Source organism: Microtus oregoni, unplaced genomic scaffold, assembly GCF_018167655.1.
Source record: "Microtus oregoni isolate MIOR12 unplaced genomic scaffold, Mior012 000008F_ref0000371, whole genome shotgun sequence".
Classification (NCBI taxonomy): Eukaryota; Metazoa; Chordata; class Mammalia; order Rodentia; family Cricetidae; genus Microtus; species Microtus oregoni.
Window position 1 is genome coordinate 37202223 of NW_024543067.1, and position 17778 is coordinate 37220000.

The window sequence follows — 17778 nt, forward strand, 5'->3', positions numbered from 1 at the left end:
TGCTTTCTATAGCAGTCGCTCTTTGCCAGCTGCCTGCTGGAGCATTTGTCATTAGGAAGGTTTAACGAGTTTCTTCCCAGCTCAGGCAGGCACCTCCAGCAAAACATTCTCCTGTGGGCCAGTGGGTTCTCAAGGCAGTCACAGCTTTACTGTCTTGTAACAGTTGGGTGGGCTCAGGAGGCAGTGGAACCCCTCCAAGTATGATGGCGCCTTTGTCGGGGAGGAGAGGACCCCTATCCCGGCTTGGAATATCAAGAGCTCTGGAAGGATCTCGCCAAGTCTGCTGCCACATCTGAACCACTACCTGTGAGAAGCAGGCATTACCACAGTGGTAATTTGTGCATCCCGTATATGGCCATGTGACTTGGTATCTGTGTTCTCTATGACCCTGACCCTCCATGTGGGGTCTGTCCTTTTGGACCCCAGCCAACCCCTTCCCTTGTCTCTGTATAGTGGTGAAAACCCAAGACTGAACATGGCTGTTAGACAAATGGGCCCCGGGAGCCCGCTCAGTGTCCCCACATGTATTATTAACTACCTGTGGTTTTCCTCACCTGCTCCAAGTTCCCACCCAGGCCTGCTAGGGAACTGGCAATAAATCCTGGGCCTTTAGGATGACAACAGTTAGCACCCCTCCTTCCCTCTCTCCCCTCTCCCCACCCCCTATTGGGATTGAAACTTGTCTTTGTGCAGACTCCACTGCTCATTCTTTTTTTTTTAATTTTTTTAAATTTATTTATTTATTAAAGATTTCTGTCTCTTCCCCGCCACCGCCTCCCATTTCCCTGCCCCTCCCCCAATCCAGTCCCCCTCCCTCATCAGCCCAAAGAGCGATGGGGTTCCCTGCCCTGTGGGAAGTCCAAGGACCACCCACCTCCATCCAGATCTAGTAAGGTGTCCACTCCTCATTCTTAATGGGCTCTTCTTAGAGCAGACACTGGGGATTCTGGGTTATTGTTGCAGTAGGGAATGGCAGCTTCCTGACTGCAGCCAAATGCTCATCTATGATTTAGGGAAAGTTGGTTAATTCAGCACCACGGAAGACAGACACAAATGAATCTGGCTGTGATGAATGAGCGAGGAGGGTAGGACTGCTTTCTCATCCTTTGTGTGTATGTGTGCACATACATGTGCATTCAAGTGTTTACATGTGTATACAGTGGGTGTGCATGTGTGTAAGTGATGCAGTGGGTAGATGTGCTGCCAGGTGCTCTGGCCCAAGTAAACACTCCTTGCCCACACGAGACAGATCTGTTCGCATCAGACTCGTCCTTGTGGGAACATGTCTTCAGGCACAGGTGTACTCTGCAAAGGCTAGAACTCCACAGCCTTAATGGTTGCAACTACATCTCCATATCTGAGACCATGACCTCCTTGAGCACAAGTTACAGGCAGGAAGCATACAAACTCAATTTTTTGGGGGATTTTGAAACAAGGGCTCACCCAGGTGACATTAGCCTCCCGAGAACTGGGATGACTAGTTGGTTCCTTCATACCAAGCCTCTGCTGTTTTTAGTCTGTCTCCCATGCTAATCCGGGACCTTACCCATCCCACCCCCCACCCCCGTGTCATGCTTATTAATTTACGTGGGAATGAATTGCTCTTCGTGAGGATGCCTTTAGAAATTGGTTTTAAATGAGTGCATTAGGCAGCCCCATTCATTATTCATGGGTTTCCTTCCCAGTATGGCATCCAAGTCCAAGTTCCCGGAGATGATTTAATCACAGAGGTCATTAATTAGAGATGGGGACAGCAGCCTCCTGGTGGCCTCAGCAGGGTGGGGTCAGGACCACTGGAGATCATCACATGCTGTTCCTGCTCTGGGTTCAGGGCCTGACATGGGGGATGGGAAGGCAGCATGTATCACTGCCCTTCCAGACGTCCCTGCTCTGCCGACTCATCCCTCTAGCCCAGTGGTTCTCAACTTCCTAACCTGCCCTTTCATACAACTCCTCACGTGGTGGGGACCCCCAATTGTAAAATTATTTTCATTGCTCCTTCATAACTTCTTTTGCCATTGTTCTAAACCTTAAATATTTTTGGAGGTGGAGGTTTGGCAAGGGATAGAGAGTCACAGGTTGAGAACCACTGCTCTGCCCTCCCACAGGCAGATCTGGTTGACACTGAAGCCCTCATCATGCTATGACTCAGTTGGCAGAGCGTTTGCCTGGCGTGAATGAAGCCCAGGGCTCCATCCTCAGCACCATATAAACCAGGTATGGTGGTGGAGGAAGCAGCAGGAGACTCAGAAACCCCAGGTCATTTTTAGCTACAAAAGGGCATCCTGTGCTGCATGGACCCGTTTCCTAATTAATCCTTTATCTTATTCCAGCGCTGCTGCCACCAGGCCTGCCTTCGAGCAGCTCAGGAGCACCAGGCCTCTGGCTGTCTAGCCCTGTCCTGCTACCTCCCTTTTCCTGTTTTCTGTTGCTTTTTTTTTTTTAACATGGTGAATAGATTTATTAAGGAAGAATGAGAAATAATTGCTAGGTCCAGGAGGTTACCTAAGGAGGAATCCTGACACCTCCATTTTAGCCTATCCACCTCCCAGGACTCTGTCCCAGCCTGTTATAGGCAAAAGAATTCTTAGGTGGAATGCAGTGGGTTTGTCCAAAACCTGGCTCTGTGCACCTTTTAAGTTACTTTGAATCTTGCTATTAACTAGCATGGCTTGTGTAGAAGCGATTTCCACAATTACAAAGCACAGAAGAAATTGAGGGGCCTCACCTCTCTCAAAAGCAGCCAATTTTTTTTTTTTTGATTTTCGAGACAGGGTTTCTCAAGCAGCCAAATTATTAAAAAGCCATTAGAACATCATCAGACAGCCCAGTGATGCGCTACCGAGATCAATGAATGAGCCAGCAACCAGGGAATACGCATTTAAGACCAGTTTTCATCATCATAATAGGGTTCTGTTCTGATCCCAACTGCTTTTAAATGAATTGCTTTTGGCTGAAACACCTTTGGATTGATTGGGTGGGCTTCTCTTGGGGGAGGAGCGTTACAGGATCCCACCTCAGGTCCTCTCTAAGCATGGGATAAAAAGAGTCAGTGGAGTCAAGTCTCCTCGAACCACCACTGGGTACAGAGCAACCCAGGCATCAAATGTCAAAGGTCCGGTTTATTCTGGCAACCCGGAAAGAAAATTGTAAATAAATAAAAAAAAAATCCATGCACTCAGATCCAGAGGGAGGGAGGGAGGGATAAGGAATGTGTGGGAAACAAGGAAGGGAGGGAAGGATGGAGAGTGGGCTGAGGGAGAGGAGAGGGGTTTGGTCATAAGGAAGAGAAGCATCCAAAAAAAGTCAGAAAGACTCAGAAGTGAAGTATCAAAAGATCAATAAAATGGAGAAAAAGCACAGAGATACAGAGAACAGAAAGCTGGGCTGGGAAGGTGGAGAGAGAAGGAATCTAGGAAAGGAAGGGCATGGCCAGGAGAAGGTTGAGGGGGTCACAAGCAATGTGGGAAGGATCCCCACAGCTTTTGCAGGGACGCCTAGGGGTCCCCGGCAGTGCTGATGACGTGGAAGAGGGTGACGTTGTACAGCACCTGGTGCCCGTTGTTCCAGGTATACAGGGCCCGCTCCCTGGGGTTATAATCCAGCATGGAAATGTGCGAGTACTGGTTGTGGAAGGGCACATCCGTGTACTCGTAGCTGGATGTGTTGGTGAAGTAGGCAAAGTAGACCTTGGCTCCGGCCAGGTGAGAGTTGGTCACATAGAGGACGCCGCAGATCATGAAGGCCTCCCCGGCACTGCGCTTGGGGTACCCGGTGTCCCAGGACCTCACGACCTCCAGGGTGTGAGGGTCCAGCCGACTGACAACGATGTTGCCCGCATTCTGGTTAGTAGTGTACACAGCCCACAGCCCACTCTCGTCTACCATGAAGTCCATGTCCGAGAAGCCACCCCAGGAATAGGGGAAAGTGTTGTTGTAGCCAGCCCCAGGGAGGCTCCTCTGCACCAACACGGAGCGCGACCGGAAGTGGTACTTGACCACCACATTGCTCTGGTACTTGTTGTAGAACAGAGAGCCGTTGTACACCACATGGCCCGTACCTGCCCACGGCTGTGGCAGCAGGTGCTGGATGAAGTTCTGGCCTTTGATGAAGTCTCCCAGAGTACGGAACTCCAGCACTCGGCGGCCTTTGTAATAGCCATCCATGTACCAGACCTACGAGAGCAGTAGCCAGTCACTGGAGAGACTGCAACCTGTGTCCCTCAGGGACTGGCCAAGATCAACCTTGATCATCAGCAAACAACCATCACCTGTGTGTCACTACTCAGTCACAGTCCTTCCTAGGACCTTTGTGACTGGTTATAGTTTGGTGGTTGTGAGCATTAATGGGCCTGGGAAGGCAGTTCAGGGGGTAAAGTGCTTGCCACTCAAGCATGAGAACCTGAGTTCGGATCCCCAAAAGAGCTGGACATAGTGATGCACATAGCTGTAACCTCAGTGCTGGGAGAGTCAGGGACAGATCTTTGGAGCTCATTGACCAGCAGGCACAGCCATATTGATGGGCTGCAAGTTTTTAAAGAAATCCTGACTGGATGGGGGAAGGGGGACAGTGGAGGGGTCAGGAAGATGAGTCAGTGGGGAAATCAACCTGCTTTGCAAACATGAAGATTAAGTTGGAACCCAGAACCCATCTGAAAATCTTGGCATGGCTACATGTTCCTGTAACCCCAGTGCTTTTGAGAGCAGAGACGAGGCTCTCTGGGGCTTGTTGGTTGCTAGCCTAGCTCCAGATTTGGTGAGAGAGTCTGTGGCTAGGGACTAAGACCAAGAACAGAGAACAGGGCACCTGATAGCCTCCTCTGGTGAGTTCACACACACCTGCACACAAATGTGTACAACACACACACACACTCACACAAAAGGAAAAAGAGACAAAGTGGAGGCAATAGAGAAAACATCTCTTGTTGACCTTGGCCTTCACATGCATTGGTACACACCTACCTGTGCACACACCTTTATAAACACACAACAAAAAGATCCTCAGTGAGTGGTGGTGAAGGATCATCGAAGGATCAGGCAGCATTGTGCACCCAGGAGACTCATGGGGGTCACTGGAGACTGGGCTGAGAGTACTCACCAAGTAACGTGTTTGGATAATAAGGGATCACTTTGAGGTCACTATTTTGTATGGTTGGGAGTTGTTTGTTCTTGTTTTGTTTTATTTTGTTTTTTGAGATAGGGTCTTACTATGTAGCCCAAGCTGGTCTGAAACTCACTATGTCTGTCAGGCTGACCTTGAGCTCACAGATCCTCTCCCTCCCAAGTGCTGGGATTAAGGGCCATGCCATCATGCCTGGCCCAAATCCATTGTCAGTGGCTAAGTTCTGTAAACACAAGGTCGCCTGGCATGCCACTGAATCTCTCAGCGGCACCATTATCAGCACCACGCTAAAAAGCACTCATGGGTGCCCTCATTATCCAGCTCAGGTCCATTATTGAGGGACCACATTGAGGATAAGTTAATTAGAGGAATGATATTGAGGTTCTTGCCCAGGTGTCCCTGCCTAAGAACGCACAGGACTAGATAAGTGCAAATCTGATTCCAAGCTAACCAACTGGTGGGACCATCGTCATCAGTCGAGGTCAGTGATCACAGTGGAGAGGTGTTGAGTTACTGCCTGTGCTCTGTGACACTTGACCACCCTTGTGATGGCTAGCTCTTTAAGATTTATTTATATGGCCGGGCGGTGGTGGCGCACGTCTTTAATCCCAGCACTCGGGAGGCAGAGGCAGGCGGATCTCTGTGAGTTCGAGACCAGCCTGGTCTACAAGAGCTAGTTCCAGGACAGGCTCCAAAACCACATAGAAACCTTGTCTCGAAAAATCAAAAAAAAAAAAAAAGATTTATTTATATGTATTTTATGTATGCGTGTTCTACCTACATGTGCACCTGCATGCCAGAAGGGGCATCAGATTCCTTTATAGATGGTTGAAAGCCACCACATGGATGCTGGGAATTGAACTCAGGACCTCTACAGGAGCAGCCGGTGCTCTTAACCACTGAGCCATCTCTCCAGTTCATGATGCTTAGCTTTAATGTCAGCTTGAAAAAACCTAGGAAGTGAGTGTCAGTGAGAGATTGTCTACACTGAGTTGGCCTGTGCGCATGACTTTAGGGGACTGTCTTTATTGTTCATTAAAGTGGGAAGACCCAGCCCATTGTGGGCAACATGGCTTATTAGACAAGGAGCCCTGAACTTTATGAGAATGGAGAGGTTAAGCTGAGCACAAACGAGCAAGATGCATGCATGCATTTCTCTCTGATCCTGGCCATGATTGTGGGGTGACGACTAGCTGTTTTAAGTTCCTGCTCTGACTTCTCTACAAAGATAGACTGTAACCTGGAACTGTAAGCTAAACTAAGCCCCTTTCTTCCCTAATTTGCTTTTTGTCAGAGTGCTTTATCAACTACAGAAATGACACAGACTGGGACCTGGGGAGGACACTGGTGTCCCTCTGTATCACTCTCCACCTTCTTTGAGATAGGGACTCTAACTGAACCTAGAGCTGGTGGCCAGTGAGCCCCAGTGAGCCTTCCGTCTCTGCTCCCCACAGAACTGGTACACCTGCCACTCATGACTTTTTATGTGGGTACTGAGGGTTCGAACTCAGGTCCTCATGTTTGTGCAGCAAGCATTCTTGTCCACTATGCTGTCTCCCTCCATGACCCCCATGCCATCTTCAGCTGTGTAAGTACTCTAATGTCTGCACCACGACAAGATTGCATAAGCGTGCAGTTCTCAGAATGTGCCCCCTTGATCTCAGCTCTCAAAAAGCAGACATGGGCAGACCTCAGTGTTTGAGGTCAGCCTGCTCTACAGAGGGAGACCTTGTCTCAAAAGAAAAAGGAAAAGAAAAAAAAAAGCCAACAGTTAAGATTACTTACTCATCTTGCAGAGGACCTGAGTTAAATTCCCAGCACTCATATCAGCTGGCCCACAGACACCTCCAGCTCTAGGGATACCCAATGCCCTTTTCTGGCTTTCAATAGCACTGCAATCATGCACCCTACCACTCCTGCCCCGTGTACACCCACAAATAAAATGAATAAAAATAAAACCTAAATAAGAGTCACAAGTGTGGATTCTCTGGGCACCCGTAGGCAGTAACTGGCTCTGGCCCCTGGGGATAGGATCACTCACCCGACTGTCTGCACTGGGGGCCATTGTGTCCGTCATCCAGGAGCCGAATCGGGACCCCATGGCCCGAATGGTAATGGGGTTACTGACCCCTGTCAGCTTCCCACAGCCTGGGAGATGGGAACAGTGGGAGTGAGGAGAGGATGCAGCAAGAGCTCATGGGAGGCAGGACACTGTTTGCACTGGGAAGTGCTGGGGCCAAGGGTCAGGGAGGAGATTCCAGGGGATGATCCTAGGATGTCAACATGGGCATAAAGGGCTGGAGATCAAGAGCAAAAACCACCTCCAGCTTTGGGGTCCGGTGTGGTCTTGGGTTGGGGATACCCAACAGGGAGGTTTAGCAGTTAGATGCTAAACCACACCTAGCTTTGGAGCACACAGGTAGTATTAAGGGGTGCGGGGCTCAGGGGCCAAGCTTTGAGGTCAAGGCATACCCAGCTTCTGTGCGCAGGCGTGGAGTCGTGCCTCCAGGGCCATGACGCGTTGCTGCAGGTCCTCGTACCCATAGGCTCCCATTTCCTCCTGGATGGCAGCCAGGTTGCCAGAAAGGTTCCTCACTTCCTCCCGCAGGCGCACAATGGTCCGCGTGTCTGCCTTGTACTGCTCCAGCACCGAGCTCAGGGGCAGCAGCTCCGTCATCCTGTCCTTCAGTTCCTGCTTACCGGGAGAAAATGACCTCCGATCCCAAACCCTGGCCCTTGGCCCATACCTTCACCCTGTCATCTCAGATGCCCAGCCCTTGCCAAAGGATGCCCTCAGGACCCCAGAGCCTAGTCATCCCCTCATGTCTTCCCAGACAGGACCCCATACTTGGAACTCAGAGCCGAACTCCGAAGAACCCACCTGGAAGCTTTTAGCCGAGACTGACCCATCAGCTGCCCTGAGCCTTGCATCCAGGCTCCGCATGAGCGTTTCCATGCTGCGAACATACTGGAGATCCCGATATGTCCTTAATTCTAGGACCTCCATGGACTGAGACACATTCTGGACCTAGAATGAGAACCATTCTGGAGTCAAAGTCCTCCTCCCAGCCATCCACAGAAGCAGAGGCAAGCAGGACCAGCAAAGATGCCTGGCAGCCCTCCTTTCCCCTGGTCTCACCAGTAACCTTCCAATAGCAGGTTCCATCCAGTCCCATCCCTTCATACCTGTCACCTCCTGACCTGCAGTAAGTTCACCACACAGCAAAGCAGAGGGTGTTTTCCAAAATGAAGATCAGAACCAAATGTAGTGGCACACATCTATTATCCCAGCACTTGGAGGTAGAGGCCAAAGAATCAGAATTTCAAGGGTAGCCTCAAAAGGAGCCAGGAGTGGTGGGTCACATTTGCAATCCCAGCACTCAGGAAACTAAAGCAAGAGGATTGCTTTGAGTTCCAGGTCAGCCAAGGCTACAGAATGAATCTCAAGTCAGTCTGGGTCAGTATGAAACCTTGCTTCTAATAAAAAACAAACGAACAAACGGTAGAGTTGAGAGGGTACTGGGGCTGTGACTCAGGCCTTGCCTATGTACACAGAGCCCTGGGATGCAGCATAAATTGGGTGTAGTGGTACATTCCTGTAAGACAAACCACTGGGAAATGGAGCCAGGAGGATGAGAAGTCCAAGGTCATCATTGTATACCTAGTGAGTTCAAGAGCAGCCTAGGCCGGTGGGTCTCAACCTTCCTAAGGCTATGACCCTTTAGTACAATTTCTCATGTTGCGGTGACTCCCCCAAACATAAAATTATTTTCATTGCTACTTCATAACTGTAATTTTGCTACTGTTATGATTCATAATGTAAATATCTGTGTTTTCTGATGGTCTCAGGAGACCCCTGTGAAAGGGTCATTTAACACCCCCCAAAAGCATCGAGACCCACAAGTTAATAACCATTGCCCTAAGCTATACAAGACCCTGAGGCACACACCAGTCATGCCAAAAACTATTTTTTTTTCAGCCACTATGAACAATCAAAGGCATGGCATGAGAGTCCACAGCTCTGGGGCAGAGTAGGATTCTGGGAGCCAGTGGCAGGGGCTGCAGGTGCGCAGGTGGATCCTCTCTGCCAAATCTCAGCTTCCTCCCCTGTACAGTGGGGGTTGCAGGCATCACAGCTGACGAATGGACAGTGGCAGGGACTTTAGTCAGCAAACAAAGAGTCCAAAACATCCTGGGGACACATGAAGTGGAGGCAGCCAGGGTGAAAAGGAGTCTCGCGTGTGCATGTGTATGTATGTGTGTGTGCGTGCATGTGTGTAGATATCTGTATATCTAAGTGTGTTTATGAGTGTGTGCATACATGTCTGTGTGTATGTGGTTTTGTGTGCATACATATCTGCATAAGTGTGTCTGGAGGCCAGAGACTGATGTTGGTTGTTTTCCACAATCACCCTCCACCTATTTTTTGAGACAGGGTCCCCAAGCTCATACTTCAGCCAGACTGGTTCAAGTTCCCAGCTGTGCCTGTCTCTCTGCCTTCCTAGCTCCAGGGTTACAGACATACACTGCCAGGCCTAGCTTTTATGTAGGAACTGGGTATGTGAACTCAGGTCCATGTTACCCATATGACCCACTGAGCCATATCCCTAGCCTATCTCTCCCCTTTAAAGTATTTTAAAATTACATTTGTTTGTTTGTTTGGTGTGTGTCAGAGTACACCTTGTGGGAGTTCATTCTCTCTTCTAACCATGTGGGACCTCAGGTCATCAGGCTTGGTGGCAACTTACCACCCTTCCCAGCCTCCCACCCAGCAGTATCTTCCTATGTAGCCAAAGCTGGACTCAAATTTGTGGCAGTCATTGTGCCTGGGCCTACAAAGCTCTGGTATTACATGTGTGCACCGCCACTCCCAACTGCAGAATCTTTGCTGAGCCTTGGCAGTACAGGTTAGACCCTCACTGGAAAAGGACACCAAGCACCTTCTTTAGCATGGTGACCCAAGGCTGCCAGGCCTGAGAGCACAAGGAACTTAATGCTGCCCATGACACTCCCTGCTCCCTAAGAGCTGGAATTTGGGGAGCAGAAGCAATTGGATCTCTGAGCTGGAGGCCAGTCTGGTCTACAGAGTAAGTTCCAGGATAACCAGGGCTACATAGAGAAACCCTGTCTCAAAAATAAATGAATAAAGAATATTTAATAAAAATCAAAGAAAAAAGAAAAACAAATACAAAGTCTACATAGATGGGATCCCAGTCATTGGCCACTTTAGAACAATCCACCTGGCTGGATCTGCTGTGGTTCAGCCTAGATGGAGATGCAAGAGACCATCTCAGCCTCCCCACTGTCCCCTCGGCTCCCGTCAAGTCCCTACCTCCCCTCTGTCCCCATCAGGTCCCTACCTCCCCACTCTCCCCTCAGCTCCCATCAGGTCCCTACCTTCTCCATGAGCTGCCGAAGCTCTCTGCTCCGACCGTCTCGGGCGCAGGTGCTCTGTGCCGGGATCACAGCCGTGCAGATGCATTTGCCATCGGGTGCCTGGGCAGAGGTGTAGAGCTGCCAGCCCTCTTCTGGACTCTGGAAGAGAGTCTGCAGACAAAAGGCTGTAGTCAGAGAGGAGGAACACAAAGAGGACCCCTCCATCTTGCTGGGAAGGACAGAAGCCTTTTGCCAGGGAGATGGCTTTGCATGCTGAGGACCTGAGTTCAGATGTCAAGAGTCCATGAAAAAAGCCAGGAACAGAGACTGGCTGGTCCCTGGAAGCTTGCTGACCATACTGGACAACTGGACAACTCTGTAGGCCAATGAGAGGCTCTGCCTCAAACAGAAGGTGGGAAGTACCTAAGGAACATCACCGGCTGAGGTCTTCCTCTGATCTCCACACACACATGCACATATACAAACAAAGAGAGGTAGGGGAGATGGCTCAAGAGGTAAATACAACTGTGAGGACCTGGGTTTGGGTCCCTACAACCCACAGAAACTAGACACGGTAGAGCGTGTCTGTAATCTTAACATTACTACATCAAGGTGGAAGATGCAGACAGGAGAATCCCTGGAAGCTTTGGACCTTATACCCTGGCATATACAGGGACGAACAATACACTGTCTCAAACAAGGTGGGCAGCGGGGACTGAAATCCAGATTGTCTTTGGACTGCCATATGCGTGTTGTGTCTCAGGAAGCCCAGGCTGGCCTTGAACTAACTGTGTGGCTGAAGGTGACCTTGAATTTGTGGCCCACTTGCCTCACCCTATGGAGTGCTGGGATTACAGGAACGCACCACCACCCTTGTTTAGTAGGTGCTCCTGCATAACAGGCCAGCCTTCTGCCCACTGAGCCCCAGCCCAGAAAGGGAAACGTTCAGCGCTGTAACCCTCAGTGTGCAAAGGGACCTAAGAACAGCCACCGTTTTTAAAAAGTGGTAACCTTGAGCTAGATGTGGTACTGCACGCCTGTAAACTCAGCACCTGGGGCTGAGGCAGGGGGATCATAAGTTGGAGGCCTGCTGCAGCTCCTTAGAGAGACCCTGCTTCAGTCTGGTGCATGGTGTGCTCCTGTAGGCCCAGCTACTTGGGAGGCCGCTGAAGGGCACGAGTTCTGTGCAGGAGCGGGTCAAGCTGATCTTGTATCCACACCAGGTTTGAATCAATGCAGCGATCTCCCGGTAGTGCTTAAGGAAATCCTGTTTCAGAACTAAAAAGGTGGAGGGAGCTTCTTAGAGAGCAGACATCTGGGTCAGAGGAGATGGCTCCGTGGATAAAGAGCTTGCTGTATTAGCACGGGGATCCAGGCTTGGATCCCCAGAAGCCACATAAAAAGCCACAGCTGGCGGCGCAGGTCCTGGGGGCATGGCTACAGGAGGATCTCTGTGCTGTCTAGCCAACTCAGCCTCCTTGGTGAGCTCCAGGCTAGTGGAAAGGCCTGTCTCAGAAACAGATGCAGGGCTCCTGGGGAAAGATGCTGAGGTTGCCCTCTGGTCCCCCATGTGCCTGTTACATATACCTGTGCACACCCACACACATTCTAAAAATTGGAGGAATCATTTAAAGATATAGATAAGCAAAGATCAAATATTTTAAATTGTTGAGCAGTACAGACAGAAGAAATACAAGGAAAAAAGGATGTGGGGGAAGCAGGCGCCCTTCAGCGTGTGACTTCAGGTGTCATTTGAGTGCAGACTGGAAGATGGGGAGACATCATGTATATGGAAAGTGCTCCAGGCAGGAGGAGCAGCAAAGGAGTTGGTTTCCGGTCTGAGTGTCATGGTAGTCATGGAGGGGTCTAAGCAGAAGAGGGACTCGCTGAGGAGTCCAGCCCAGAGGCTGCTCAGGTTTAGGCAAATGGCAGTGAGTAGTGACCATGATTTGAGAAGTGGAGGAGTCTGGTCCTAGTTAGCATGTTTGTTTTTGTTTTGAGACAGGCGCTCATGTAGCCCACGCTGGCCTCGAACCCCCTATCGTAGCCAAGGATGATGGTGAAATCCTGATCCTCCTGCCTCCACCTCATGAGCTGCAGGCAGACACTCATGTGCTCCATGCTCACTCGGTTTGTGCAGCGCTAAGGAAGGAACCCAGACTTTGTACATGCTGGGCAAGCACTCTGTCCACCAAGCCTGGCCCAACCTATAGACACACTATAGACATCACGAGTGTTTTCGGAGAGGCAAGCAATATAAAACCCGTCATTTGCATGGCTGCTGCTGATCCCAAACAGAGGCACTGCCCAGGAGCTGAGGCCGGAGCAGTCGTGGGGACTCCCGCTGCACACTTCCTTCTCTTCCCACTCAACCAGTTTCTTTATTGAAATGTGAGGAAAGGAGCTCATACACAGTGAGCTCTGCTCCTCACTAATTTGTAAGAAAAATAACCCATTCACAGACCACGGTAATGAGTCACGCTGTGTGTGTCTACTCCCTGCCGTACAAGCCCACGTGACCCTCCTTGACCGGACTCTCCTCCCTTTTTCGTTTGGCTTTACAAGTCACATTTATTTATTCATAGTGTGAGTGTGCAGTGTGCATGTGGTGTGAGTGTGCAGTGTGCATGTGGTGTGAGTGTGCAGTGTGCATGTGGTGTGAGTGTGCATGTGGTGTGAGTGTGCAGTGTGCATGTGGTGTGAGTGTGCATGTGGTGTGAGTGTGCAGTGTGCATGTGGTGTGAGTGTGCATGTGGTGTGAGTGTGCAGTGTGCATGTGGTGTGAGTGTGCATGTGGTGTGAGTGTGCAGTGTGCATGTGGTGTGAGTGTGCAGTGTGCATGTGGTGTGAGTGTGCAGTGTGCATGTGGTGTGAGTGTGCAGTGTGCATGTGTGGACAAGCGTGTGCCACGGAGTGCATATGCAAGCCAGAGGGCAACTCCATATCTACAGTGTGGTTCCCGGGGATGGAACTCAGTAGTCAGGTTTGGTGACAAGTGTCTTTACCCTCTGAGCCGGCTCATCTACAACCTTCTTCCTCTTCCTTACATTTAGAATTAGGCAGAGCCAAGGCTCATGCATCAGAAGTCACTGAAGTCACCTCCCTGAGGGTCGATAGGTAGTTAATGGCAGCCGAGGGAGAGGCTAAGGAGGCCACAGCCATCTCTAAGGGTTGGTAGGCAGTTAATGGTGGCTGGGGGAAGGGAGCTCAACACTCTGCCTGAATAAACAGGAGAGGAGGAGCCATTCCCCAGCGGTAAGGGGCACACGGCCCTGTGAACAGCTCCTCATCCACGCTCTGTAAGCAACCCCCATGAAACTCACTGGGTCTCTCTCTCTCTCTCTCTCTCTCTCTCTCTCTCTCTTTCTCACGCACGCACGCATCATGAAAGTAGAAGTAGGTGCTGGTTGGGAGGGAGGAGTTGGCAGGAGTGGGAGGGGACAAGAAAGGTGGTGGGATGAATATGAGTAAAGAACATTGTGTGTTATGAAACTGTCATGACCATTGTTATGTACAACATGCTAATAAAAACTTAAAGGAAGATGCAGGGTCCCAGAGCCCCACCTAGGACCCCCCCGAGGCTGTCACAGTCCACTCTGTCTGTACTCAGAAAAGACACTCCTAAGTTCCTCACCCCAGGTCCTAGTGAGCCGTGCCTCTGCTGTGCAAGAACTCTTGTTTGATTTTGTTTTATGTGTAGGGTGTTTTGCCTGCATGTATATGTCTTCAGTTCCCTGATGCTGCAGTTACAGACAGTTGTGAGCTGCTGTGTGGATGCTGGGAATCAAACCAGGGCCTTTTAGAAGAACAACAGCCAGTGCTCTTTAATCACTGATTCAAGCCTCCAGACCACTGTGGGAGGACTCTAAATGCTTTTGTTTTGTTGTTGTTGTTGTTGTTGTTGTTGTTGTTGTTGTTGGCTTGCTTTGGATTTCTCTATGTTAGCCTTCTTAGCTATCCTGGAACTGGCTTTGTGCTGGCCTCAAACTCACAGAAATCCAACTGCCTCTGCCTCTCCTGCTAGGATTAAAGGTGTTTGGCACCACCCCATCTACCTGTGGGAGAACCCTTGATTTTGTTTTGTTTTGTTCGCTTTGAGACAGAACTTCGTGTAGCCCAGGCTGGCCTCTAGTGCACTATGTAGCTAAGGATGACCTGGGTCTGATACTTCCCCTCTGGAGTTCTGGAATGACAGGCAAGGGCCACCATGGCTAGTTTTCTAGAATATCTCAGCGAGCCAGGAGGCCTGGGCTGCAGCATCTGGGGCATCAACTCTGGGTCCATGGGCTCATTTTTTTCCTCTCCCCACAAATGCCTCCAATAAACAAAACTATGTCACACCAAATTAGTTTCAAGGGTGCCTGCATACTACACCTCATAAAGCCCAGTGTGGCGGCCTGTGCTCTGCCTCCATGTGTGTCTGTGTACCACATGCATGCCCAGAGAGACCAGCAGAGGACACAGGATCCCATGGAACTGTTGTAGCTGTGGGCTGCCGTGTGGGTGCTGGGAATTGAACCTAGGTCCTCTGGAAGAGAAGCCAGTGCTCTTAGCTGCTGAATCTCACTAAACTGGCCCAGGCTGGTCCTCTTGTACTCTTCCTGTATCCAGGTACTGGTATCACAGGCTTAGTCCACCAGACTCAGCCACGAAAAACAGCCACAAAAGGCTTCCCCTGCTCTCTGAAAAAAAGCACCATTGCTTAGCCTCCTTTCAGAACAAATCCAGTTCTTTCAAAACTGAACAACGAACAGGAGCACAAATGTCTCTGCCTATCCTCCCACGGGCTCAGGTCCCCCAAGCAATTAGGCTGGAACTCCCCCATAGATTCTCATTTATGCACAAACAAAGCAGCCCGTCCGCATGATTAGCATCTCCGGCCTGTGCCTCCAGCGTGTCCTTTGAAGCAAACAAGACTTCTTCCAACACATGAAATATTGAATTCTAAAAGAGAAGCAAGCATCGCGAAGAGGGCTTCTGTGGCTTTCCTGAGATAATTGTCTGTGCAGCGCGTGCCTTGCTGGAGCGTTCTCTGCAGCCATGTGATTAAATGCCTGGGGTTTGGCCGCCAGGTCTCAGCGCACTAAAACCCCGAGTTTTGCCCTGCAGGGTTAAGTTCAAATGCTCCATCAAGTTCATGTCTATGGAAGGCGAGGAAATGGCCTAGGAAGCTTGATGTTGAAGAATCCAAATGCCATTTCTTCAAGGCTGGGGTCTATCTTGGTAAGAAAGTCCCTAATTCCTGGAAGGTCTTATCCTGAGACACACTAGTCTACCTCACTTAAGATGACAGTGTGAAGCCAGCAAGGTGGCTGGCTCAGCCAGCAAAAGTGTTTGCCACGAAGCCTGACAACCAGAGTTCAACTCCTGGGGACCCACAGAGTAGGAGTGAACTGTCTCCCCCAAGTTGTCCTCTGACCCCATATATGTCAAGCCATTCAATGCCTTCACACGAATACACAAATATATGTAAAAGAAACTAAATACAAGAAAATCTTGGGTACAGGAGAAGACAGAGGATCCCTCATCTCTGTCCAGCAGAGAATCGAGAATTCCAGCACAGACACCAGTGACAATTCTGTAATCTTCGAGGAATCTCACCAGAAAACCCATTTACAGGAAAGGGTAACCCCTTGTGCGACCCCAGTGGCTGGTTTTACTCTATCCAGTTATAACTCCATCCTAGGCATGTCCTGAGCCACCCAATAATATCACCAAAAGATGGGTTTTTGCTTTGAATTTTTCTTTTTCTTTTTTTGAGACAGCTCTGGTTGTCCTGGAACTCACTTTGTAGACCAGGCTGGCCTTGAACTCACAGAGATCCTCTAGCCTCTGCCTCCAAAGTGCTGAGATTAAAGGTGTGAACCACCATGCCGGCGATAGGGACTGGTTCTTTTCAAACACTTTATTTTAATTATGTGTGTACATGTGTGTGTGTACGTGTGTGTGTGTGTGTGTGTGTGTGTGTGTGTGTGTGTAAGTGCACAGGAGTGCAGTGCCCCTAGAGGCCAAAAGAGGGTGTTGGATCTTCTGGAGCTTCATTTACACGCACTTGTGAGCCACCTCTCATGGGTACTAAGAACCGAACTCAGGTCCTCTGCAAGAGAGAATCATCTCTCCAGCCTCCCAGGCACTCTCTTTGCTGAATTCTGGTTCCTATCTTAATATTCCTGCTAATGGGCTCTAAGAGGGTAAGCTATGCCCTCAAGTAGCTGTTCTTCAAATCACATTTCGTGAGCTTGGAGCTTTCAAATACTTTCATGGAAGCTGCTGCCCCAATTAAGCACAGGCTCCATAATAGATTCAGGGTTAATTAAGCCTGAGACACACAGAGCAATGTAAAGACCCTGTCTAGAGTCACCCAGTGAGGGGCTGGGGCTTGGCTCAGTGGTAGAGCCCTGCCTGGAATCCCCCAGTGAGGGGCTGGGGTGTGGCTCAGTGGTAGAGCCCCTGCCAGGAATCCCCCAGTGAGGGGCTGGGGTGTGGCTCAGTGGTAGAGCCCCTACCCACAGTCCCCCAGGGTATATGGTTCAGCACTAGCCTTAGTAGCTATGACAGTCTTGAGTTTTATCTGCAACTCTGCTAAAATGAAGAAAAGAAAAAAAGCTTCCTAGACAGAGGGATTGTGGCTGGATCCCCTGGGGGCAGCCACCCTGAACACTGGCTGTGGGAGGCTTAGCCAACTGGAAGAGAGCAAGCAGCTGCCTCTTAATAAAATGAGGATGGAATCGAATTTGAGACTGGGTAATTTAATCAGCAAGCTGAGGTGGCTTGGGGCTTATATATTTATTTGGACTTTTCCTCCTTCCAGAAAAGCATCTAAGTGGTTTACAAGGATATGTAAAACACCACACAATGGATCCAATTAAATTTGAGAGTGGGATCAGACACACTGGGAGGGCAGGCTGCCAATCCACCACCAAGGTGGTCAGATGTCTGTTCTTGCACTTTATCCAGCCAATTTGAGACTGAAAATCCAGCCCACAAAAAATCATAAAGATCATATGGCCAAGCACCATGCTGCTATAAGAATCATTTTAAGAAGATTTTTTAAATTGCAATTTTGTGTGTGTACGCGCACACGTGTGTGCGTGTGCACAGTGCACACTCATGGGCCATGACGTGGGTGTATGTGTTAGTGAGAGGACAGCTTACAGTTCTTATCTACCATATGGGGTCTGGGGATTGAACTCAGGCTATCAGCTTAGTGGCAAGCATCTTTACCTGCTGAGTCCTCTTGCTGGCTCCTACAACGATTTTTATTAGGGCACTTCTTAAAAG

General features: G+C 49.8%; 1 protein-coding gene across 3 annotated transcripts in view; it reads right to left on the minus strand.

Annotated features, from left to right (window-relative positions):
• Positions 1 to 1558: 1558 nt before the first annotated feature.
• Olfm2 (olfactomedin 2) overlaps positions 1559 to 17778 on the minus strand; it is a 79135-nt gene continuing 62915 nt past the window's right edge. For 2 of the 3 annotated variants that reach the window (XM_041657335.1, XM_041657333.1), the window contains 5 exons: positions 10519 to 10668; positions 8003 to 8149; positions 7594 to 7813; positions 7163 to 7269; positions 1559 to 4175 (listed from right to left, as the gene is read on the minus strand). In XM_041657335.1, the coding sequence (XP_041513269.1) occupies positions 3498 to 4175; positions 7163 to 7269; positions 7594 to 7813; positions 8003 to 8149; positions 10519 to 10668 (1302 nt within the window). In that variant the 3' untranslated portion in view covers positions 1559 to 3497. The remainder of the gene's footprint in view (positions 4176 to 7162; positions 7270 to 7593; positions 7814 to 8002; positions 8150 to 10518; positions 10669 to 17778) is intronic. The other variant, XM_041657334.1, reaches the window with a different exon arrangement.